Here is a 25,208-nt window from a genome sequence, read left to right as displayed (position 1 = left end):
CCATGACATCGATTCCCACCAGATTGGTTGAATTTGATGCAATGGATAAATAAGTGAGATGCCTCCTCCTCAACACTTCTACAAAAAGGACATAACATATCCTGGATCTGCATTTGTCTCTTGTGAAGATTATTCTTTGTCGGCAAACTATCCCTAAATAGTCTCCATGCAAATACCGCAATTTTGCTAGGGATCTTTGTCTTCCATAATTCCTCACACCATTCCTCCTGCTAGCCTCCTGCAATGTCCTCCCATATCAGACTATAAGCATTGTGTGTTGAGTAATTGCCTGATGGATCACCTGACCACTCCCAAACATCAATTCCCTATTGATGTATACCCTTCCCTCCCACCTCCCTTAGAAAATCGACAGCTGAATCAATTTCATTATTAAACAACGATCTTCTCCACAAGAAATTCCACTCCCACCCCATATCCTTGTGAGATCCCATCTGTTTGATAGTGTGATTCTGTTGTGATGATATCAGATGCAATCTAGGATATCTTTCTGCTAGTGTGCCCTCTTGGTGAATCCACTTGTCTTCCCAAAACTTGATCTTATCCCCACCTCCAACCTTCCATCTCATGTTATTTTGAATGATCACTCCCTAGTGTGAGTGATTAAAAACTTGGTTTAGATCCCTCCACCAAACAGATTGGTGTCCTGCCCTCCCTGGTTCGTCAAGATTCCTCCATCCACCATATTTGGATTCCAATACTCTGGTCCATAACTCCCCTTTTTCTTGCATTAGTTGCCACTTCCACTTACCAAGTAGTGCAAGGTTAAATGTGTCAATATCCTTAATGCCCAAACCTCCCTTTTTTTTTATAAGCATACTTACTCCTATTTAATCCAGGCAATCTTGTTATGGTCTAGTCCACCTCCCCACAAGAATCTACGCTGCAACCTTAGTAACTTGTCCACCACTGATTTTGGAACCCTGAAAAAAGATAAAAAAAAAAAAAATTGGAATTGATGTTAGCACGGCCTGTATTAATGTCACTCTCCCCCCCCCCCCCCCCCATGATATGTGTCTTTGTTTCCAATTTGCCAATTTCCTCTCACATTTGTGGATAATGGTATCCCACATCTGTTGTCACCTCGGATTGGCCCCTATAGGTATGCCGAGATACACAAAAGGAAGAGTCAACAAACTACAATTCAGGTACTTAGCCGCGTCTTGCTTCCACTGGTCAGATACCCCAAATGCTCTGAAACAACTCTTTGCAAAATTGATTTTTAGGCCTAACACTAGCTCAAAAGCCCTTAGGATAGCCTTTAAAGTTCTAACATTATCCATGCTTGCCTCTACAACTAAGATAGTGTCATCTGCATACTGTAATAAGCTGATGCTAACATTATTGGACCCCACTAAGAAACCTTTGTATACAAATTTTCTATCATTGCTCTCCTCATCAACCCAGTTAAAGCTTCCGCTACAACATTGAATAGGAAGGGTGCTAGTGGATCCCCATGCCTTAGTCCCCTTTGAGGAAGGAACTCATCCGTAGGACTCCCATTCACCAAAACTGAAATTGAGGCAGATTAATGCATCCCTCGATCCATTTAACCCACTTGGGGCTAAATCCAATCCTTCTCAACATGTACATCAAGAATTCCCATGATATAGAATCGTATGCCTTCTCATAATCAACTTTGAATATAAGGCATGGTGTGTGGCTTCTTCTGGCTTCTTCAATTACCTCATTGGTAATAAGTGCACTTTGCAATAAGTGTCTACCTTCAATGAAAGAAAATTGTGTTTCCTCTATGATAGTTGGCATGACCATCTTTATTCTTTTGGCAAACAGTTTCGCCATTATCTTATACATGCACCCTATTAATGAAATGGGTCTATACTCATTCAGATGTTGTGGTTCAGACACCTTAGGGATTAATGATATAAAGGAAGCATTGCACCCTCGAGGGAAGACACCATTAACATGAAATTCATGTATGAATCAAAGGATATCAGGCTTTAGTGTATTCCAAAACTGCTTAATGAACTTAAAGTTCATGCCATCAGGACCCGGGCTTTTGTCACTACCACACTCCCAAACTGCATTTTGTACTTCTACCTCCTGGATAGGTGCCACAAGCAAGTTATTCTGATGTTGATCGATGGTTTTAAAACTAATACCATCAATCTTGGGTCTCTGATCATCTGGTTCTTGAAATCTTTGGGAGAAAAAGGATCTAACTTCTTCCTTCACCTTATGTGGGTCATCAGTCCATATGTCATCAATGAGTACCCCCTTAATAGAGTATCTATTTTGATTAGCATTCATCATTAGGTGAAAATAGTGTGTATTGCAATCTCCCTCATTTATCCATCTTGACCTGGATTTCTGTCTTAGCAAGGATTCATGGGCTTGGGCAGCTACCCATAGTGATTCCTGTAATTGCTTTCTTTCCATCATTTCTTGATCAGTTAGTTGTCTTTGTGTTGTGTCTTCCTCTAGTTTATTTAATTCAGCTTCCTGGTTTTTGACCTTTTTGAGGATGTTTCCAAACTGTTCCTGATTCCATATCTTTAGCCTTTGCTTTAACCTCTTAATTTTTTCTTTTAGTACATATGCTCCCCACCCTGATTGCTAAAAAGAATTCTAATTTTTCTATTAACCAAGAATCCAGGATCCTAAAAGGTTTAGGACCCCAGTCTACAGTCTTAGCTCTAAGCAGAATAGGACAATGATCTAAAAACTTCCTTGGTAGAGTAAGCTGCAAGCTTCCAGGCCATCTGTCCAGCCACTCAGGAGATACTAAGAACCTGTCCAATCTACTTCTCGGTGCTCCATTTGGTCTGAACCAAGTGAATTGTCTGCCTAAACAAGGTATCTCCAAGACCTCCAAATCATCTATCCAATCATTGAATTGTTTAATGTTGTTGTCCCCTGATATCCTTTCACAGGTTCCAAATCTCTCTGCTGGATCCCTGATGCTGTTAAAATCACCTAGAACACACCATAGCCCCTCTTGGGATGAATCTTTCAACTGCCTCAATGTATCCCATAGAATTATCTTGATGTGGATGTCACATGGTGAATATATGGTAACAATACTTACTTGTTGTGCCTCTTTGATCCATTCCCCTTCCAGAAAGATGAAACCATTACCGATTACCTTGTTCTGTAATCTAAATTCTATTTCACTCCACATACATAGAATATCTCCTGCTGAGTTGTTAGCAGGTTGCATCTCCCAGGTAACATCAGCATTCCCCCATAGTGTCTGACACAGTGACTTATCGATGGCTTCTTTCTTAGTCTCTTGAATGCAAATCATATCAACATTCTCCTTCTCAATCAATCTCCTAATTGCTTCCCACTTTACCCCCTTTCCCTAGCCCTCTAACATTGTATGAAACTATATTCATGGATTATTTGTCATGGCTCCCAACCTCTCAGCTTCTATTCTATCTCTGTCCTCCATACACCTGATTCTTGTTATGACTCTCCTCTGTTAGTCCCCTCCTCTGTTCCCCACTGTCACCCCCAGTTGTTTGATCATTGTCCACATGTTGGCTGCCTCTCAAGAATGTGCTATATATGTGTTTACCTCCACATCCATGTCATTACTATTGGCGTTTATCTCACTGGTATGGACCTTGCCTCTACTACTTGCATGTGTCTCACTGTCTTGGACCTAGTTAGCAATCGGTTGTATTGCACCCAAACGTTGTTTCCTTTGGGACCAACTCCCATGAGAATTTACTTGCCACTTACTGCCCTCTTCATTATTTTTTAGTGGAGTGAGGCCCAAATAGGATAAGGGGTCATTTCTTGAGTAAGGTGATAGGCCCAAATTAGGCCCAGTTTGCATTACCATATCAGTCTCTTGTTCCCTATTTTTCACTATTTCGATTGCCACGTCAGCACCTTTATGTTCCTGATAAGCGTCCACTGCCCTTGATGGGATTTTATCTCCTGCAAAGTCACGTGATGGCAAAAAAGGCTCCTTCTGGACTCCGCTGGACTTTCCTTTATCTCTCTTACTATTCTCGTGAAAGTCACGATCCTGTGGCTCCTAGTTGGTTAAGCGGCATCTCGTACAAAGGTCATTTGCAGCGTTTACCTTGAAGCTCGAGTTTACCATTGCCTTACCTTTACAACCGGTCAATATCCGAGGGTCGTTGGTCTTATCTAGCAGATAATCGTACTCGTGCTGATCGCTGTGTAATCCAATCGACCAATTTTTTCCATCGCTAACGGTTGGCATAGAAGGTTTGTGGGGTGATTTGGGGTGATGGTCCGTCGCAGTGGCGCGTTTATGATCGTGGTCGACGATCGTTAGGCTTGTCATAGCCGAAGGTAAATCACCTTGGAGGCTTTCGTCGAAATCGATCTCCTCCGATGAGTCTCTGTAGCTACAACCGTTGTTGTGATTCTCGCAAAAAGCCGCCCTGCACTCCTCGACTACATGCACCTTGAAGGTTTCGCCACTGATATGAACGTCAACGGTGTGCTTGATCAGTGGCGTCCATGGGGTCTTGATGAGCACTCTTGCTCTATCCAACCTCCGTTTGGCTTCGACGTCGTCGTTGACATCCACCACTTCTCCCATAATCGCGATAATCTGCCTAATATGTTTCTTATCCCAAGCTTGAAGTGGGATACCCCAGCATTGAACCCAAATCATCTTATTCCCCGTGCGTATACTTGGATTCCATCTCTCCATTGAGTAGAAGACAGATGCATTTCCATATGTTCCGCCATTCATAACTCGTTCTGCTCCAACCTCGCTTAATCCAGGTAAAAGAACTAGGTCATCCCCTAGGTATTTAGGAATTATATCCATTCCCAGCTCCCACTGCAGATCGTCCTCCACCCTGTCAAACATGGCTAGGTTCTTCAATCGCCCGACCCACGCGTCCTCTAGCCATTTGATGTCTTCTGCATGTATGTCCAGGTGAACTGAGGAAGTGGGATTTTCAAACCTATGGAAGTGTCTAGTTTGGTCCTTTCTTTGTCGTTGAGTGATGTTTTCTCCTCTCACAGCATCCACATAGGATAGCTGTTTTGTCTGATGGTCTTGTGTGACTCGGTGAGTTCGTGTCTGTATTCCTTCTCCCTTGCTCTGTGATTGTCTCCCTGTAGCTTCTTGTGTTCGTCTCTCTCGTTTGTACTTGGGAATGTTCACATATAGCTTCATTCCACCGATGACAATCCTGTCTAACTGCCTTGCCAAATGCCTAATATCTCATACCCCTTTAAATCGAACAAAGCCATACCTCCTTCCATTGTAATTTCTTCGACTGGGTATGAAGATTTCTCTTACATCACCCCATTTTTTGAAATGCTGCCATAGCTCCCTCTCCGTGATGTCGTCCGCGAACCTTGTAAAGTAGAATGATGAAATGTCTTTGTGATCCCTCCAGTTTGTTGCAGCGGCATAATGCTGGACTCTTCCTCTGTTCTCGGCATGATCCCATCAGGATTCCTTTCTGAAGCCTGCCCTGTTTCTCTCAACATTCTCACCTCTACGCCCAACTCTCACCCACCCAGTGGTTCTCTCTCTACTCATCCTCTCAAACATGTGTAATGCTCTTTCTATATGCGGGTCAGTCATTTACTATTATGATAATTTTGTGCATCCAACTTATTCATCTAAAGTGTTCATGCTATTTATAGAAATAAAAAGTTGAAATGGAAATTTACTACAATTCCAGACCTCATCAAAAATTAAGTCACAATGTTTGAACTTGAATCGGGAACATACTTGTAGGGAATTAAAACTCAATTAAAATAAAAATTGTCCAATAAACATTTAAGTGTATTTGATTAGAGGAAATAAATTAGGAAAAGGGAAGTTAGTCAAGGGGTGTGGATGTGTGATTGAATTGAGGCTTTGGTTGGAGAATTTTCAAGTTTCTAATACTGGGAGGGTTACACTTTCATTTGATTCTTCATCTTCTTGTATCTTGTTGATACTTAGCTAGGGATTGAGGAAGTGTCAAAATAAAAATCCTAGTTCATTTCTCTAATTTGGATCATTCTTATTAGATTGTTGTCACAATTTGCTTTGTCAATTTAGCAAGAGCATTGGTAACCATGATGTTGCATCATTGGTTAATGATAATGATCCTACCTACATTGAGATATGGAACCTTGTCTTTATTCAGGTATTATAATGATTTACAGAGTGCCTTACTGCCTTCTTTATTCCGAAAATTTGGAAGCCTATGGACATGAAATTAGAAAAAAAGAATCATATAAAATTTAAAAATGAAACTAATAAATGCTTAGCTTATACCTGTACTACATTAAATTTCCAAATGGTTTGAGTGATTTGTGGCTCCCATTGTCCCAGTTGCATTACCATGGTAAGCCTTCCTTAGACATATTATGTCATGGCACCCGGTGTACAACCTTGCTATCAACATGGCCAATTCGTTTGCTTCTGTTCCATAGTTTGTGAATAACACCACCTGGGTGAAATATATAATAAACAAAGACAAAATGTTTATTATTTCAAATCATCATCAAATAAATATAGATATGTTTACTAATTCCATTTTCACAATCCACTTTCACTCATTAATATTAATTTTTTTATATCTTTAAATAGCACATGCATTTTAAACATTCAAAAAGAAATTAATCTTACTGCCACATTATCTAATTCTATAATATATATGATATGGTAATAAACTTATAAAATAAGTTCATGTTGAATGTCAATATAAAAATATTTTATGTTTATATTTTATGATAATAAACTAATAAGATCCCAACACTGCAATTCGTGAGATTTCTCTCTTGAAAGAAATGTAGCACATGTTAATTAGTTTTACTTTTATTGAGCATTATTTATTTGTCCAATGTTACTACAAAGGAAGTCAATGATCCGAATTACTACCAGAAGCCAAGCGCTTGGTGAATTGCTAAGAGGTAGCTTAACGCTGAGAATTTCTTTCTTACTGTCTTGAAATTTGATTGTGTAATATGCTATAAATATTTTGTCTTTAAAATTTTGTTTTTAAAAAGGCGGGGTCAAGACATCGGCAATTATAGAAGCGTTTGGAGAATTCTAGTGAGAACACAACTCATATCTGGATTCGGATAGATTCGACTCATTTTTAATTTCATAAGTTCATTATGAGGATATTGATTTATTATGTTTCAGATATGGGAAAACACAGCTTGCTCACACTCTGTGTTTCCACTCAAATTTTCTTCTATCTTGCATCCTTGATCATGACATGTTAGGTCTTAATTACTATAAATCAGTGTTTGTAAAAGAAACTGTTCTCTCATGTTTTCTTGTAACCTATAGCCTTAGGACGGGTGAACACAGTGTTGACCTTAGTTGAATTAAGACTATGTTTCTCTTTTTTTCTTTTTTGTCTAGCACATTTTTCTATTTATTGTATGCATATTGTAGCTTCTTAAACACCGAATTTGGTATACGTACAGAGCTAGTCTTATTTTCACGCACACTGAAATATTTGGTGTAAACTACTTAGCTTTCCTGACCCCTCCCAGCTGCCAACTAATATGCATGGAGGCAACGGAAAAGTTTCTTACATTGACACAAAAGAGACTTTGTATGCTACTCATGTGTAAATAGTGGATATCTTTTAGTGCTTGGGTCATCCCTAGTTTCTTTATTTTGATCATTTGTCCTACGAGACTCTTTTACATATTTGGTTTAACTGTAGTTGTTTTAAATGCTTGTCACAGGAGCTCAAGGTGGGTCTGAAACGGTGTTGGTGGCTTGAGTGATTAGGAAGTAGCGAGTCAGAAAGCATTCTTTGGACTGAAATTTATTGGCAGTGAATCCAACGGCCTTGTTGATGCAATCCTCCCAAGGAGGGGGGACCCATCACCAGAGTCATGACTAAGAGACTCCAAGAAAATTGGGCCAGTGATGCAGGAGAAGACCCTAGGATTCTCATGAGCCATAGGGTAGATATTGGATCAGTGGGCTAACTCTAAACTCACTTATCTTTGTACATATTAGATTAGGGTTTCATAGTGTAGGGAGGGTACCCTAATAATGTAGGATTTTTTAGTCATTGTATTTTAGGGCACCTAGACTAGTTTTCTATTAGGGGTAGTTTTGCAATTTCACATGCATTAAGTGCACTATTTGATGTGTGTGTGTTGGAAGAGAAATTTAATTGAATTGGAAAAAGCCTAATCAATTAAATTTTGGACCATCCTAAGGGGGAGGTGAGCATTTGCCTGCTACACCCCATTACCACATCATATAGTCACACTTTGTGCATGTCCTTTATACTTTACATGTCTCATGACACCTAATCACACTTAGTGGAGAATCTTGGACTTGATCTTGGATTAGTGGGCTGAACCATAGCTAAAATTCACTAATCATAATTAGTGATATTTTGACTCCATATTTGGCTCCACAAATTCAAATTCAAATTCAAGTGAAATTTGAATAGAAATTCAAGTGAAATTTGAATAGAAATTCAAATTTTCCTCCAATTTTGTGTGACACATAGGCTATAAATAGAGGCCTTGTGTGTGCATTTTTTCAACTTTGAACATTTGATAATTACACTTCAAAGTTCAGACCTCATTTGAGGCATAAAATTTTGTGCTCTTTCTCTCATTCTCCCTCCACTCATCTTCTCCTACCTTCAAGCTCTTATCCATGATATCCTATGGTGGTGAGCTCTTATTCATGGCTTTCTATGCAAGCTAGCACTATCCCTACGATTGTAGATGTTGGACAAGTGGCCTCAGAAATTTTAAGAAGGGGGGAGTTGAATTAAGATTTCGTTGACTATTCCTAATTGAAAATTTTCCCTTACTAAGATATTCCCTAGATTCAATTATTTCTTTAATTGTAAGTTACTCGAATAACAAATAAGGAGAAGTAACATTAAAGAAATATAAACACAACAAAAAGTAAAAGAGATTAAGGAAAGAGAGAATGCAAAATCGGATTTATACTGGTTCTGCCACAACCCGTGCCTACGTCCAGTCCTCAAGCAAATTCCACTTGAGCATTTTCACTAACCTTGTAAAAACCCTTTACAAGCAATGCACCACAAAGGACTTCCCTCCTTTGTGTTTAGTGTTTACACTAAGAAGAAAATTCCACTTCTTGCAATGAACCCCAAAGGACCTTTCTTCTTTGTGTTCAGTGATTACACCAAGAGGCAATCCCTCCTTTTGCAATGAACCCCAAAGGACATTCCTCCTTTGTGTTCAGTGATTACACCAAGAAGCAAATTCTACTTCTTGCAATGAACCCCAAAGGACGTTACTCCTTTGTGTCCAGTGATTCAACCAAGTAGACCGTCTCTTGAAATCTTTTATAACCAAGAGTCGGTCTCTTGAAAAGCTTTTTGTAAGAATGGAGGAGAGAAAAAATAGAATAGCACAAATTTTTGTCCAATGAACTTTTCTTGACAAAGCAAATGTTGAACAAAAACTCTTAGAAAGATGTTTAGAAAAATTCTTTTGAAATTCATGCCATGGTCACATATTTATAGCCATTTGATGGCTCTTGAAGAAACCATGTTAAAAGTTGTAACTCTTGACAATTTCTTCAAAATCAGTCACTGGTAATCGATTACCATAATAGTGTAATCAATTACACAGTTTATTTTATCAAAGTTTGTGACTCTTCATGTTGAGGTTTGAAATCTAACATTCAGAATCACTGGTAATCGATTACAAATATTGTGTAATCGATTACAGTATTTTGAAAATATTTTTGAACGTTACAAGACAATGGTAATCGATTACGTGCCCATGGTAATTGATTACATGCCCATGATAATCGATTACTACTTTGTAAATCAGTTATAAAATTGTTGTGGGCTTCTGATAATCGATTACTACCTTATGGTAATCGGATTACCAGAAAGTAAAAACTCTGGTAAAAAAAATATTTCTTGAAAAATTCTCTTGGATAATTTTGTGTTGTTCAATCTTTTCTTTGAAAAATTCTTTTTAAACTTATCTTGATGCTTTTCTTGAGGTTCTTGCATATCTTGAGTCTTCTCTTGAATCTTCACTTGAATCTTCTTGATTCTTTAATCTTGTTTGAATGAAACTTTAATAATCTTTGGCATCATCAAAATACTCTTGGAAGCTTTGCTTCTATAGTAGATGCTGGCTACATTAATCTTCAACTTTAAAAAAAAAAAAAACTAATGCATAGCCTTGCAAAATATCATCACTTTGTTTCTTAATAACAATAAACATATAGGAATAATTTAAAAAAAGTAAACACCAATGATTTAGCAAAAGCTTTATAAACTAGAAAAGAAATTCAGAAATTACATTCTCAAATCAATGCAGAATTTTACTTGTTTCTTGAACTTTCCGATCATAAAGATAATAGGAATTAAACTGCCCGATATAGTAAAAATAAAAAGATTCAAATTTTATGCACTTTTTAAAAAATTAAAAAATAGAAAGTTTAAAGCCTTGTCTATTTCCATTCACATGTATTTGAAGCTAAAATTATCAAAATTTTGATTTTTCCTTCTCATTTACCTTTCAAATGAGGTCAAAAGACTAACAGTAATTTAAGCTAAACTTTTTCAATCTCATGATACAATAGCTATAATGCTTAAATTATTGTGCAATGGAATTATGGAAGGAGCAAAATAAATCCCAACAAAATCTTCAACATTTTTTCAATTGAAGCCTCGTTAGAGGAACCATCCACTAGTCTTATGTTGGTTGTTGGCAGTTGTGTTGAGCATGTGGAATAGAGTTTGAAACACCAAACGACAAATGATTTGAGATGGAGTCTAGCATGCGGGAGTGAAATAACTTTCACACAATGAGAAAGTAATTTTGAGCTGTGAGATATATTGGGTTTCAAATAAATGGTTGACATTTTTTTCTGTTTTGATTTTATATTTTCTCTATTTTTTCTAATTTAACCCTATCCCTCGCTGCCCCTTCTGATGTAGCTCCATGTAGAGCTTGTAGGCCTTGGATCTTCTTCATCAATGGAGTCATTTGCTTCTTGAAGATCAATGGTAGTGGAATGGAGAAGGAGGAAAGGTGATTGGACATGCCACTTCAAGGAGAAGATGAGTCAAGAACATGTTCACCACCATAGGAAGCCATGGATAAGAGCTTGAAGGTAGAAGAAGATGAGTAGAAGGAGACAGAGAGAAGGGGCACAAAATTTATGCCTCAAATGAAGTTTGAACTTTGAAGTGTAACTTCTCAAATGATCACACAAGGCCTCTATTTATGGAATAGAGTTCGAAACACCAAACAACAAATGATTTGAGATGGAGTCTAGCATGCGTGAGTGAAACAACTTTCGCACAGTGAGAAAGTAATTTTGAGTTGTCACATATATTAGGTTTCAAATAAATGGTTGAGATTTTTTTCCATTTTTATTTTATATTTTCTCTATTTTTCTAATTTAACCCTATTTATAGCCTAAGTGCCATACAAAATTGGAGAAAAATTTGCATATGATGTGGCAATAGCGTGTAGCAAGCAAATCACCTCCCTCCTAGGCTAGACCAAAATGGAGCATATGATGTGACAATGGGTGTAACAAGCAAATCACCTGTGACTTTCAAGTTATTAACACAACATTATAACCAACTAAGCTAATAAGATAATTACATTATAAAATGAATAATGTTGTTATACATAACTCTAAAATTTCTAATATATTTTTAATGCGCATGTAAATTTAAATAATAAATTGTGACAATTAATTTTGATATCTCATACGAATTATTAAATCCATAGAAAATATTTACTATTAAAAATTTTAATGGATTAATAAATTAAAAAAATATATTTTTGAAAAAAATTAAAAAAAATACTTACAAATCATGTAATCCGTACTCATACGGATTACTTGGGCTTACACGGATCAACTGATCTGTATGAGGCTTAGGATCAACTGATCTGTATTCTTTTACGAAAGGGCAAAATGGAAAAATACGAACAATGTTTTGCTACACCATATGATCGTTGTTGCTACAGTGTTTTGGAGCCTCTAACATCGAGTCCACGATGGTTGTTGATTTCAAAGGAAGGTGAAGGGGCATCACCAACAAGGGAAGAGATTGTTGGTCATAAACTTAGATCGAACAAATCAAGAACAAATCTAACAAAATAAAACATAGATCTAACAAAATAAAGCTTGGATCTTTATCTTTTGTTCTCAGCAAAACAACAAAGACATGTTTCCCCTTTCTTTTGAGCCATATATACCAAGTATTGTAAGGTCTAGAGAATCAATTGGCACCAACAAAAAAGAACAATTGATACACAAGTTCTTCTCATCGACTACCATGATCGCATTTTTTGTAGATCTATGGATAGATCTCCACACATGAAGTCGAGCATGTAATCTCTACGACTTTGCGACCCCACCATAAATGTTGAAGATGTCAGGGTCCGTGATAGTGGCTTTTTTGTGGCAACTGGGTGCATGGCGTGGGTGGAGATGCGGAGGCCTTCGTAAGTGGAGATGACAATGTTGTGGTTGCTTGTGCGGCGGAAAGATGGTGGTGGTGAGATGGAAGGAGAGGGGAAGATCCGGGGACAAAGAAGAGAAAGGCAGAAGAAAATGGGCAAATAAGGAAAGATAAACAGATAAAGAGAAAAAAAAAAAGAAAAAAAAGGAAAAAAACTTAAGCCCCCGGATGGACACCAAGAAAAATTTAACGGTCCAATTTTTTTTTTGAACTGTGCTAAAAACGTTTTCCTTTCAACACGGTAGAATCCATCATGATTTGATTAGAGATTTTAATAATAGTTGCATTACAAGCCATTTGTAACACAATCAATTCAAGTGAATTTTCTCTTAACTGCAGACTCAGCACACACCTGCATACATACATGGGATAAAGTTCATCTAAATTGAGTTGAAGTAATGATGTGTGCATCGTTGATATAATTTAGATTGTGTTGAGATTTATTTTAACCCACTAAATACAAATAAACCTCGATCACTTTGAAGATACATAGAAAAATTTTCAACAAATATGTGGTTGAAGCTCTACCCTGAATTGTAGCAAGTTAAGATCACCATGTACTACTTTATATATTAAATCATCGGTGGTTGCACTCAGTGTGTGCATGGAGTATATTAAATCCAGGATCTATTTATTATTTGTAGCACTTTCAACTATTATTTGCTGTTAAATAAAATTCATGCAGTATATGCTAGAAAGCTTATGTTCAATAAATTCTTAAAAAATGAAAAATGCGTAGGCTATCACATTCCTACATGTTACACAGTTCTCACCAAAAAATATTGCTCAAGGGCGATCATACTGTAACAGCGGACCTTTGCTGTTGTACACAGGAATCGTTGCTTTGCAGATATCCAACGTTGCTTATCTTTTTTCCCATATGCATCTTACGACAAGAATGCCATGCACAAAGGAGGGGAGCTGCAGAAACCAGATTAAGAAAAATACCTGTAGGGCTTCTAGGTATACTGTACAGTGCTTCTCTTAAAATAGTACAGTAATGGACAAGAAGTGGAGAGAAAAATTACACCAACACCAGATCCCCTTCTGCTGCTTCTTGTTCCTGTTGTTCTGGTAGCCGTGCTTCCCGATATGGGAGAAGTATTCTCCTGATTTCTTCTGCACTAAGTGTCTCGTACTCTAATAATGCATTTGCCAGCACATGTAATGCCTTCTCATGCTGAAAAAATGTCAGAAGTTACTAGCACTATGAATTTCCATATGCAAGACTAGCAGATGTCAATCATTGCTCAAGGTTGACAACTTTTATTAATCAATGTCATTCTGATTTAAAATGCTGCTCTTGGTTTCAATTTTCCTATAGGTCAATGATCTACCAGCCTAAAGAAAGCCCTAAGGCTTATTCTGTAACTAGCACCATTCAATCCTTCTTTTCAGGGTTAAAATAATAAAATATTCCATTTGATACTTGTTCATTTTGATTAAAAACCCAACCATACATTCACATCAAGAGCATTTGTTCTTGTCCACTAGTTGGCTTGACTCACTGGAGACAAGTACAAGACTCAATAGTCAGACCTAACACTGAACTAAATAACTTGTGTTAATCTTATACACTAATATGCTCTTTTAAGCATAAAACTTCTTAACTACTAATCATGACAATCTCGATTTTTTAGGAAAAGCATAGAGAGAAATAGCTTGTGTTCCTTCTAATATGTCTATCATTAACCATTAACATTAAATCATGATAAATAAATGAATATAGATAACCTAAAAAATGCAAGAAGTGGCAGAATGTAATATAAAAGATAGAAGCTTGAAGAGTTTATAGCCCTCCGCTCACAGATCCGAGCAGATTGGCAGCATTCCTCTATTGATTTCTTTTTTTTACTAGCCCTGTATTTTTCCCTTGTGTCAAAGGGAATTTGTTATTCTCCAAACCTTTTATAATTTCTTCTCTTGATGAAATTATTCTTTTAAAACACTTGGCCAACCCCAAAAGAGAAAGAAAAAGTTTCCACTTTGAAGAAAAAATTTATAGACAATAATTTAATCAGACAAACCTTTTTCAAAAGGGCTTTCACACGATCATATGCTTCTCGAAGGAGTTTCACAACCTGCAGAATAGATATAGAAGTATGACTTTTATTTTTGATAAAAACAACAATTCTTAGAAGAGGAAGCAAATAATCGAAACATGATATTTCAGTTATAAAGGATATAAATTCATAAAACTTGCCTCTGCATCAATACGTGACTGCATTTCAGAACTTGGTCGCTCTTTTATATTAACTGGCCCGATTGCATCACTCATCCCACAATTCGATACCTTGTGCATAGAGGAAAAAACAACACAAAGCACATTATGAAATTAAAAGTTAAGTCCAGAATTTCAGAAGAAATTTCTAAATGTCGTCTAACTAATAATTTTAGGGAGAAAATTGTAATTTACTTTGTTACTATTTGTGAATATTCCAAGTAACAAATGACCAGAACAGAAAAATTATACAAGCATAATTTTTTTATAAAAGTGGTCTCTAGTTTAGCAGATGCAAGACTGCACTTGACACAATACAGGGGAGCAGAAAATTACCATGTATTGGGCAAGCTCAGTAGCAGTGTGGAGATCACTACTTGCTCCAGTTGTGACATAATCCTGGCCAAAGATAAGCTCTTCTGCAACTCTTCCTCCCATACACACATCAAGGCGAGCTAACAACTGTTTCTTGCTTATTGATGTCTCGTCACTTGATGGAAGCTGAGTGACCATTCCTAAAGCAGATCCACGTGGCATGATTGTTGCCTTGTGAATTGGATGTGCACCATCCGTGTTAAGGGCAACAATTGCATGGCCGCTCTCATGATAAGCAGTAAGCTGAAATTTTCAAAAACACGAATAACATATATAAGCATACATCAAATTCATATTATTAGCAGTAACCCAAAGGTTATTAGCCAGCAGATATATACTTGTGATTGCAGAGTGCAAAACATTTCATTATAAGCACAATCTTATTATAGCACACTACTATTAGTTAGACCAATTATTAAAATGCATTGAGAAGATTGCATTGGAGAATGTTTTGTTAGCATTTCTCACAAATTAGAACTCTTCGAATTTGAGTTTAGGCCTAACTCAACCCCAAAAGCTAGCTCATAGGGTGAGGGTTTCCAGCACACCCTCCTCACGCCAAGGATTGGACATCTCGAGCATGAAGTTAGTAGGATTGGACATCTGAAGATGGTCCAATAACGGCTCGATAGTGGGGACATGGTAGGTCCAACAACAAATCATTATCTCATATTCTAAGATGGTATTAGAACATATCCTAGATCCATTAAATGGATCACCCACCATGTCATTCACGCATCAAGCCCAAAAGTGTTGGGCATAAGGGAGTGTATTAGGAAAAGCCCAAGTCAAACTCGACTAGTGATGAGGCCAAAATAGTATATATAAATGGGGGACAACCCTTACCTTACAAGCCAGTTTTGCAAGGTTGACTTAGGCCTATAACCACTTTCTAAGATGGTATTAGAGTCTATCTTAGATCCATTAAAACCATATTATCCATGCACCAAACCCAAAAGTGTTGGACGTGAGGAGGTGTATAGGGAAAAAAACAAGTCTCACTTCGGCTAGAGATAGCGTCAATATATAGTATATATGTGGGGAGACAACCCTCACCCTATAAGCTAGCTTTTGGGGTTGAGTTAGGTCCATACCCACATTCTAAGGTTACTTCAGAAAAATGGCTCAAGATAAGATACAAGGATAATGATATTAAAGAACAAATGTAGCTATCCATGTCCTACTCACCAGCTAACAACTGACTTGGCAACTAACTATTCGTAAGACTGTCAATCATTTTTTTTCCTTGTAATATAAAAGGTTGATGTCTTCTCTCAAACCATGTTTCATTGTATGGCTTAAATTTTCAGTTTTAGTAATTTTAGTATTATGAGGTTAAACCTGATGTGTTTACTCTGGACTTTTCAAATAATTTAACACAAAAATTTCATGCTCAAAATTTTTAAGACAATAAGGTTAAAAATTATAGCAGCTTTGATGCATTTGGATAAGCTTTGTAAAAACCACTTCTTTGATATAACTTTTCTCAAGTTTCTTTTCAAAAGTTACTGTTTTTTGCTTCTGAGAACACACTAAAGTAACATTTTTCTAGGTTTTTGCTCTTTTTCTTCAAAACATTTTATAAGTTACTGTTTCTTGCTTCTGAGAGCACACTAAAGAACATTTCTAAAATATATGGCATTTAAAAGTTGTAACATAATTGAACTTAATTTAAAAAGGACTCTTAAAAAATATGAAAATGTAATCTGTAATATCATTTCTTATATCAGCAAATGATATTTTGAAAAGGTCATGCATAATATAAAATACATAATTTTTTAGAACATGTAAAGACGACATTGTGTCTTTGGTGGACAAACAAAGCAAAATGTTAAACACACTGACACAAGGTCACAACTCAAATAGGGAAACTCGCTTGAACAGCAGCAAGCTAAAAGATCATAACAGAGAGAAAACATCAGAGAAAGCTCAAAAAACACAGAACAGAGCATAACACAACCTCACAGAATTTTTCTCTCAAGCACAGAACTGAGCATAACATGAGCACATGGAATTAAAAGTTCAGAACAGAGTGTAGTTGGCGATGGGAAACTTAAATCGAGAGGAGGCTAAATTCATTGAGTGTCTTGCAATAGTAGCCTAACGCCAGTTGCAGAAACTGAAGAAGCATCCACAAAGGAGGCAAAATACAAACTGCAAGCAAATGAGAAGAGAGTTGCAGAATGTCTTCGAGGAATTTTCTACGGTCTTTTCCGAAGCCAAAGGCCTGTCACACAGCAGGGCAGTGGACCATAAAATCCCCATCAAATCTGGTGTAGATCCCATAAATGTGAGACCTTATCGATACCCTCATCTACAGAAAAACGAAATTGAAAAACAGGTGGAAGAAATGCTGAATTCAGGGATTATTAGGCCCAGCAACAGTCCTTTTTCCAGTCCAGTCATCTTAGTGAAGAAAAAAGATGGCAGCTGGACTACTGAGTGCTAAACAAGGCTACCTCGCCAGACAAGTTTCCCATCCTACATGTTTAGATCAATCATATAAACCACAACCTACATGTTTTAGGTACTAAACCAGATTTCCTGGCATATACACATACCTTCTTTGACTCTTCTGATACAAACATTGTTTTCCGCTCAGTACCCATAACTATTCTGTCTTTTGCAAACTCCAACTGCGCAGCTGTTACTTTCTCTGCACCTTCAACTGCAGCTTTAATGGCAGCGACATTTACCAAGTTCGCAAGATCTAGTTTAAGGGAATATATAATAGAAAAAGTCATTCAGAAACTTGGAGTATAAGATTTGCATTGATAAAAAAAGTCATCTCACATAAAAATAAATTATAATTTACCTGCCCCATTAAACCCTGAGGTACCACGAGCAATTGCTTTAACATCTACATCATCAGCTACAGGTTTATCTTGCAGATAGAGTTCCAATATTTCTTGCCGACCTCGCACATCTGGATTTGGTACAACAATCTGGTATTGGGAATTTGTTAGTCCCTGTATCTTCAATATATTATGTGGGCATTTACTCCACTACTTATAATTCCAGGTTTCAGTACAAAAGGTAGTTTGTCAAGTATTTTAATGGTTGATAATTAAACACATTTTTAAATATTTATTCTGAAATTAACAATCCAAAAATGCCTGACAACTCCCTTGAGTACAATACATATAAAGGTTACCATAGCAACACCCATATTATATAGGAAATTAACTTGCACATTCAGGATTGTAGTTAAATATTTTATATTTTATATTTATAACAAATGCTTATTGTAAGGTTCCTTAATGGGTGTTGTAGTTTTTATTTTTGGACAAACGTAAGCAGAGCATATTATATCCTACAAAGCCAGACCTGAACCTGATCATAGAATGCTTGAGCTTTGATCTGTCATATTGTCACGAGGCTGCTTGAAGAGCAAAAAAAAATACAAAATGAAACACATAACTGCCTCACAATCAAGTGAAATCTACTCCAAAGGGAAGCCCAGAAACCCAAAATTTGGAACAAGGAGCAAAAGCATGTGCCAGTCTCAGTATGCCCAACAGAGAAACTTCTCTACAACAGCTACTAAATGCCATTATTAGGGTTTAGAGTTCAGACCACTCGAGAAAATTTAGAAAGAATTTCTGAAAATTTTATTGAATGAGTAAAATTATAATGATCTGATACAAAAGAAGTATTTATACAGGGAAAATCCTAACTAACTTGTAACTAATCTGAGAACTAACAAGCAACTAACTAACTGAAATCAGCTAGCTAAAGATTACAACGAGAAGGGACCCAAGCTAACTGATGACAGCTGTCACTTAGAGAGAGTACTACACTCAACCCCTGGCATGCAGAAGCTCAAGGTGGTGAGCAGTGGAAAAGGGCTCAAACTACTTTGAGCTTGGACTGAAGATGCAGGAACTGAGTGGGAGAAAGAGGCTTAGTGAGCTAGTCAGCCCAGAAATCTTGAGCTGGGCTGTGATAAATGCAAAGTTGCTTGGGAAGCACCTCTTCCCAAACAAAAAGAGGTCAATCTCCATGTGTTTTGTGTGAGAATGCAGAACGAGTGCAGAACAGAGGGAGACAGAGGAGCTTGATATATTCTCTATTTATTGGCCATGCACCGATTATGACAATCGGAACTTTAGCATTTCCATCTACCCATTATTGTCTATACATGTTTTTATTTAATTATCCTTTTCCTTCTCTTCGCATAAATTCAGCAATGTCTTTCAATGTGCATCTTTCTAGCAATGATTCTTCCTCAGCCATGCAACACTCCAACTAGCTCTTCTGGTTGTGCATCATTCCAACCATCTTTGCTGAGTTACTTTTCAGTAATTCATCTAGCATATAGCCTCTCCTAAGAATCTCTGGCATCATCATTCATCAACAATGACAACAAAAGTCTTATCCCACTAAGTGAGGTTGGTTACATGAATCACATAATGTCATTAGACTCGATTAAAGACCAAATCCTCAAAGACACTCTTCTGCATGAAATCCCTGTTAACAACTTCCTCTAACATCTTTCTTAGTTTCCCTCTCCCTTTACACAAGACTAACAACCATGAAATCTACTCCCCTCAATGGTGCTTTGATAGGGACATGCATATTATGTAGTGCCTAAGCTCCACATCAAGTAGCATGGCATGCTCGATGGAGTATTTAAGAGGCTTGGTTCTCCCCCCTTAATTATTTTAAGGGAGAATTCTCCAAGTGCTTGGTTGCTTATCATTGGTATCAGAGTTGGTTGTGTCTCAGAAAGGACTAACTATGGAGGAGTTAACCAGAATGGCTGAGTGAAGTGTTGTAAAGTGCATCGACCAGAGATATGGACTCTCAAGAGTGGTGCAATGATAAGGAGTTGGGTATTCTAAGGTGCCTAAGTCTTATATCAAGTAGTATGGAATGCTCAGTGGAGTATTTACGTGGCTTAGTTCACCTCCCTTAACAACTAGTTTTCAAGGGAGAGTTCCACAAGTGCTTGGGTGCTCATCATGCTTCCAATGGCCTTCTTTGTACATGCCCAAACTACCTTAACCAATTTTGTCATTTTTTCCCTCAATCAATGTCACAGATATCTCCTCATACAATATTTTCAATACCACATTCATCTTAATATTCTCACTTCCGCTACTCTCACCTTTTGTCCTTTTAAAGCCAAAAATTGACTGCCAGAGTATAGTTGAATGTATAGCAATGGGATAAAATTTCCCTTTGAACTTAGTATGTACTTTGTGATAGCAAATAACCCACAATGCCCTTCTCCATTTTAACCATCTTGTTTGTATCCTATGTGTGATGTTAAATAGCTAATATTTAGGGATCATATTCCATATTATATGCTTAATAGCATCCTATGATTATAAATAAACCAGCACGTGTGTGTATTAGAATAAATGCATAAAAATAACTGTTATAAACAGTTATTGTAGGACAGTTAGTTTAAGCTAACTACATTTCTTTCACTAACAAAATTCTGTTAGTTAGTTTGTGATTAGCTTCAAGGTCTAGAGGTTTATAAATACCTCTCTTGTAACTGTATTGGTAACTAACTTTCCCAAATCAATAATATCAGTTTACTATTCTCTGTTTTGTTCAATGTCCCTGTTCTTGAACTCTGATAGTGTGGTACAAGACACAGTTTCTATATATTGTAATATGGTATCAGAAGTATCCTAGGGTTCAATCCTCCCTCTTTCTTTCCTTCTGGCAGTGGATGCCTCTTTCTGGGAGCACACAGTGCCCCTCCCCACTGCACAGCCGTTTTGGTTGTCGCTGTGCCAGTTTGTCTCCAGTGCAACCCTAAGAGCAGAACCGCCACCCTCCGGCATCCCTTTCTCTGTCCAAGACCCACCGCTGTTCAACCTCTAACGCACTTCCACACACCACCCCTCTCCAGCACATGTATTTCACGCGCTCATACCAAATTGGCACGTGACCATCTTTCTGGCGAGACCCACTCGCTAGCGGCACTTCCATCAGCGTCGCCTCCTTCCACAAACCCTCCACCCTCAGTTTTCCAGCACCACAGCACTCCAGCAACCCCTCTAGCTACTGCTCCTTCACACTAGTAGCCAAACAGCGATGTGACCCTCGTTTTCCGGTAAAAAGAAAACACCAGCAAACCCAACACCGCCAACTGGCAAACTCCCCATTGTGCTCCTTCTCCATCGAACTTGTTTGGGCTGTGTTCGGCCCCGTTTAGCTTCTGTTTGGCCACAGTTAGGTTCTGTTTTGCCTTGTTTCACTGCGTTTCATAGCCTACCACGGTAGCTCCAACATCCCACTTCGTTTACCAATGTGTTACTGATCCCTTGTGAAAAATTGAACAGGACAGCCTACTACAACCCCCAGGACACACCTGCCCCACCTGCGGATGTGACTATTTCCGCCTTCGATTATACAGATTTTCTTTGGTTTCAAGCAGCCAAGCAACCTACCTCACCTGTTACAATCGTGGCTCAGTCTGGTAATCCTGTAGCCTTTGTCTCCCAATCCTTTGTCCTTGGCACTTGGCTACTTGATTTTGGTGCCTCTGATCATATGACTAGTAACCAATCCCTTACTCAATTGTCTTTTCCGGATTCATTGCCTTCTATTACCCTCGCAGATGGTTCTCAAATTAAAGTCTGTGGCATTGGTCAAACTCGTCCACTCCCTAACCTTTCTTTAGATTCTGTTTTGTTTGTTCCAGGTTGTCCTTTCAATTTAATTTCTGTTAGCAAGCCCATTCACTCACTAAACTTTTTTGTCCTTTTTGTTAATAATGCTATGGCAGCAGCTACATGCGAGATTATTTGGCTTAGGCAACTTCTCCAACAATTACAATTTGAAGACACCAAGGACACTAAGCTTATTTATAACAGTTGAGAAACAGTATTTTAGAATAATGTTTGAGTGTCTCTCACTAGGACACACTCAACTGAAGCTTTTTATATATATGAAATGGCATAAAGGCCAACAAGTACAAAAGAGAAAGCAAAGGTGCAGAATGAGGCACCTTATAACAGAGGAAAATAAAGAAAAACTGACTACTACAACAAGACAAATTAATATAAAACACAATAATTTAACACTCCCCCTCAAGATGGAGCGTATAGATTGTATGCTTCAAGCTTGGAACATTTGAACAGGTTCGAGGCCCTCTCGAAGATTTGGTCAAAATATCTGCAAGCTAATCATTTGAGCTAACAAATTCCGTACTAGTTTCCTTGGATAGCAGCTTTTCTTTGACAAAATGACAGTCAATCTCTATATGTTTGATTCTTTCATGAAACCCAGGATTCAAAGCAATATGGAGAGTTGCCTAGTTGTCAAAATACAACTTCATTTGTTTAACTTCAGAGAACTTCAACTCTTGAAGTTGCTTGATCCATACTAACTCAAAGTGGCTGTAGCCATAGCTCTATGTTCGCCTTCTGCACTAGACCAAGCAACAGTGTTTTGCTTCTTGCTCTTCCAAGGGATAACATTGCCTCCAATAGATACACAATATCTAGTAGTGCTCCTTCGGTCTATGGGGCATCCAACCCAATTAGCATCACAATACCCAAAGATCTGGGTATTTCCTTTATCCTCATATAAAAACCCCTGTCCTGGAGTCTTTTTAATACCTAAGAATGTGAATCACAGCATTCTAGTGATCAACATGAGGGGCCTGCATAAATTGACTAACCACACTAACTGCAAAGGAGATATCAGGTCTTTTAATTGTGAGATAAATAAGCTTTCAAACCAGTCTTCTATATCTTTTTGGAGCTGAATATGGCTCACCTTGGTCAGCCATTAACTTCTGATTCGGGTCCATGGGACTATCAATGCGTTTACAATTACCCATGCATCTTTCTTCTAAAATATAAAGAGCATATTTCCTTTGTGAGAACACAATGCCTTCCTTTGATTGAGCTACCTCAATACCAAGAAAGTATTTAAGGCACCCAAGGTCATTAGTCTAAAAATGAGTTGACAAGTACACTTTGAGTTGGGAAATCTTAGCAATATCATTTCCTATGATAACTATGTCATCCATATAGACAACAAGATAGACGCATTTACCTGAAGATGTATGACAATAAAAAATTGAATGATCTGCTTCACTTCGTTTCAGCCCAAAAGGAATAACATGCTATCTGTCAACTTAGAGATGTCAAAGGATTGATTATAGAAAATCATATCATTCCTGAGTCTCCAAATTGAGTTTGTAGCTGCTACCCACCACATTTTCCATCTTTTGTTAGAAGCCTTTGAAGCTGCTGCAGAATAATGTTGGAGGAAATTACCCATTGGCCTGCAGTGGATAACCTTGTCTTCCTTGATCCAAGAGAAGAATTCCCACCACATAGGCATAATCTTATCACATTTGAAAAAAAGATGAGATGCAGTTTCAGGTTGATTATGGCAGAAAGGGCAGAGGTCATTTTCAACCTGAATTTGTCTCTTGACCAGGTTATCCTTGGTAGGGAGTCTATCTCATAACAACCTCCAGGCAAAAGAAAGAGCCTTAGGAGGGATTTTTATCTTCCAGAGTTGCTGGAACCCCTCATACTGACCTTGATCATCCAGCTCAGATTGAAGAACTTGGTAAGTAGATTTAGTTGTGAACTCTCCATTAGCTTCAGCTCTCCAAGTCCAGGTGTCCTTCAGGTTGATGTTTAGACTAGATGCATGGATTTGATCAATGAATTTAGACGCTAACTGCAGTTCATTATCAAAGAGATTCCTTCTCCAAGACAAGTTCCAAACCCAACCATTCTCAGACCAAGATCCCATCTCTGCCACCCTGAGATCTCTTTGGGAAGAAACTCTAAATAACTCAGGAAATTGATCTTTGAGGGGGATTCCCTCATCACCCCAAGGATCTTCCCAAAAGAGAAATTGGTCACCTCTACCCAACTTCCAACAGATTTGATTAGCAGCAGCAAACATACTCTGGTGTTGAGTAATGGCCCTTAAGTCAGCCCACCAAGTAGAAAAGTAATGCTTTTGAGGTCCCTGCCCCAAGCCCCTCCAACCATTGTATTTAGAAACCAGGATTCTGTTCCAGAGTTGATCAGATTGGTGGAACAGCATCCATTTCCATTTGAAAAGAAGGGCTTTATTGAGGGTTTTAATGTCTTTAATCCCCAGACAACCTGGTATGTTTACCTAATAGACATGATTCACACTAACATTTGTAATTTACTTAGACCAAGAACCATTTTCTTTAACTTTGACAAATTTGGATGACCTAAGCGATCATGAAAAAGTTTAGGAGATGAAGCAGCAACACATAACATAGAAGAACTTGTTTCCAGATAGTAGAATCCTCTTGACTCATGTCCTACACAGATCAGTCCACCCGTACCACGTTCCTGTATAACAAGATAATCAAATTGAAAGGACAATTTGGAACAAAGAGCACAGACTCCAAATGTAAGGAGGGAGACAATGAGATTTGACCAACTCCTTTGGGTGCAACTTTAGAACCATCTGTTAAGGTTATAAGATGAGGAATTCTTGGGGATGACATAGATGTGAATAAAGAGGCATTACCAGAAATATGATCTAAAGCACCTAAATCGATTACCCATGGACCATGATTGTCCAATGATTGAGAAATACATGTTGAAACATTGGGCACTAAAGATGATTGAACTAAGCTGTTCGATTTCAGCCTCAGATATTTTTGATACTTCTCATCAGAGAATCTTGGGTCAGATTTTCCAAATTTAGATACATGTGTTGTCTTATTAGGAAAACCATACAAGGAAAAGCAAGTCTCTTAGAGTATGACCCATTCTCTTACAATAAGAGCACTGTGGACGACAACATTTACCATCAAGTCCTTTTCTGTTTCCACGTCCTCTTCATTGGGTAGACACCATTATAGAGGATTCAGGGAGGCATTTCTCAAAATCAGAGATGCGTAGAAATGGAACCAGGAAACACTAATGAAGCTCCTTGAAGTGATACAGAACTAAAACAAAGGAGAAACTAAAGAATAGCAGTGACAAGACCTTGTCCAAAGGTTAACAAAACAAGTCTGCGTAAACCCCTTGCCAAACAGCAATAAACTGACAAATCGAGGCCTGAAACAGACTAAAGAAGCTCCGACAAGACTAAAGGTGGTTGCGCAGTGGCATTCCGAGAAGGGTGGCATTGCGTGGACTTCACGCACTACACAGGGCAGCGCACTAGATCTGCGCGTGAGAGTGCAT

At 37.9% G+C, this 25,208-nt stretch overlaps 2 protein-coding genes across 2 annotated transcripts in view; both read right to left on the bottom strand.

Annotated features, from left to right (window-relative positions):
- Positions 1–844: 844 nt before the first annotated feature.
- On the bottom strand, positions 845–1,821 carry LOC121173452 (uncharacterized). The gene is made up of 3 exons (XM_041009049.1): positions 1,526–1,821; positions 1,102–1,437; positions 845–941 (listed from the first exon to the last, which is right to left on the bottom strand). Exons 1-3 carry the CDS (start codon positions 1,819–1,821, stop codon positions 845–847), a joined length of 729 nt encoding a protein of 242 aa, XP_040864983.1.
- Positions 1,822–13,105: 11,284 nt separating this feature from the next.
- The window catches only part of LOC100815980 (ATP-dependent zinc metalloprotease FTSH 11, chloroplastic/mitochondrial), a 29,754-nt gene continuing 17,651 nt past the window's right edge, over positions 13,106–25,208 (bottom strand). Inside the window, exons 12-18 of the mRNA XM_006596221.4 lie at positions 17,858–17,987; positions 17,604–17,752; positions 15,004–15,285; positions 14,650–14,739; positions 14,474–14,527; positions 13,475–13,626; positions 13,106–13,367 (exon numbers count right to left, since the gene is read on the bottom strand). Coding sequence (XP_006596284.1) covers positions 13,334–13,367; positions 13,475–13,626; positions 14,474–14,527; positions 14,650–14,739; positions 15,004–15,285; positions 17,604–17,752; positions 17,858–17,987 — 891 coding nt within the window. The 3' untranslated portion in view covers positions 13,106–13,333. The remainder of the gene's footprint in view (positions 13,368–13,474; positions 13,627–14,473; positions 14,528–14,649; positions 14,740–15,003; positions 15,286–17,603; positions 17,753–17,857; positions 17,988–25,208) is intronic.

The sequence above is a fragment of the Glycine max genome, chromosome 14 (genome assembly GCF_000004515.6).
Source record: "Glycine max cultivar Williams 82 chromosome 14, Glycine_max_v4.0, whole genome shotgun sequence".
NCBI classification, from domain to species: Eukaryota; Viridiplantae; Streptophyta; class Magnoliopsida; order Fabales; family Fabaceae; genus Glycine; species Glycine max.
The sequence above is the reverse complement of the archived record's forward strand: the minus strand, read 5'-3'. Positions and strand labels throughout refer to the sequence as shown.

Coding starts and splice junctions, on each gene's coding strand:
- LOC121173452 (XM_041009049.1), bottom strand. CDS start 1,821: ATGGCGAAACTGTTTGCCAAAAGAATAAAGATGGTCATGCCAACTATC. Junction 1,438..1,525: donor CTGCCTCAATTTCAGTTTTG/GTGAATGGGAGT, acceptor TCAATGTTGTAG/CGGAAGCTTTAACTGGGTTG. Junction 942..1,101: donor CCTATAGGGGCCAATCCGAG/GTGACAACAGAT, acceptor ATCTTTTTTCAG/GGTTCCAAAATCAGTGGTGG.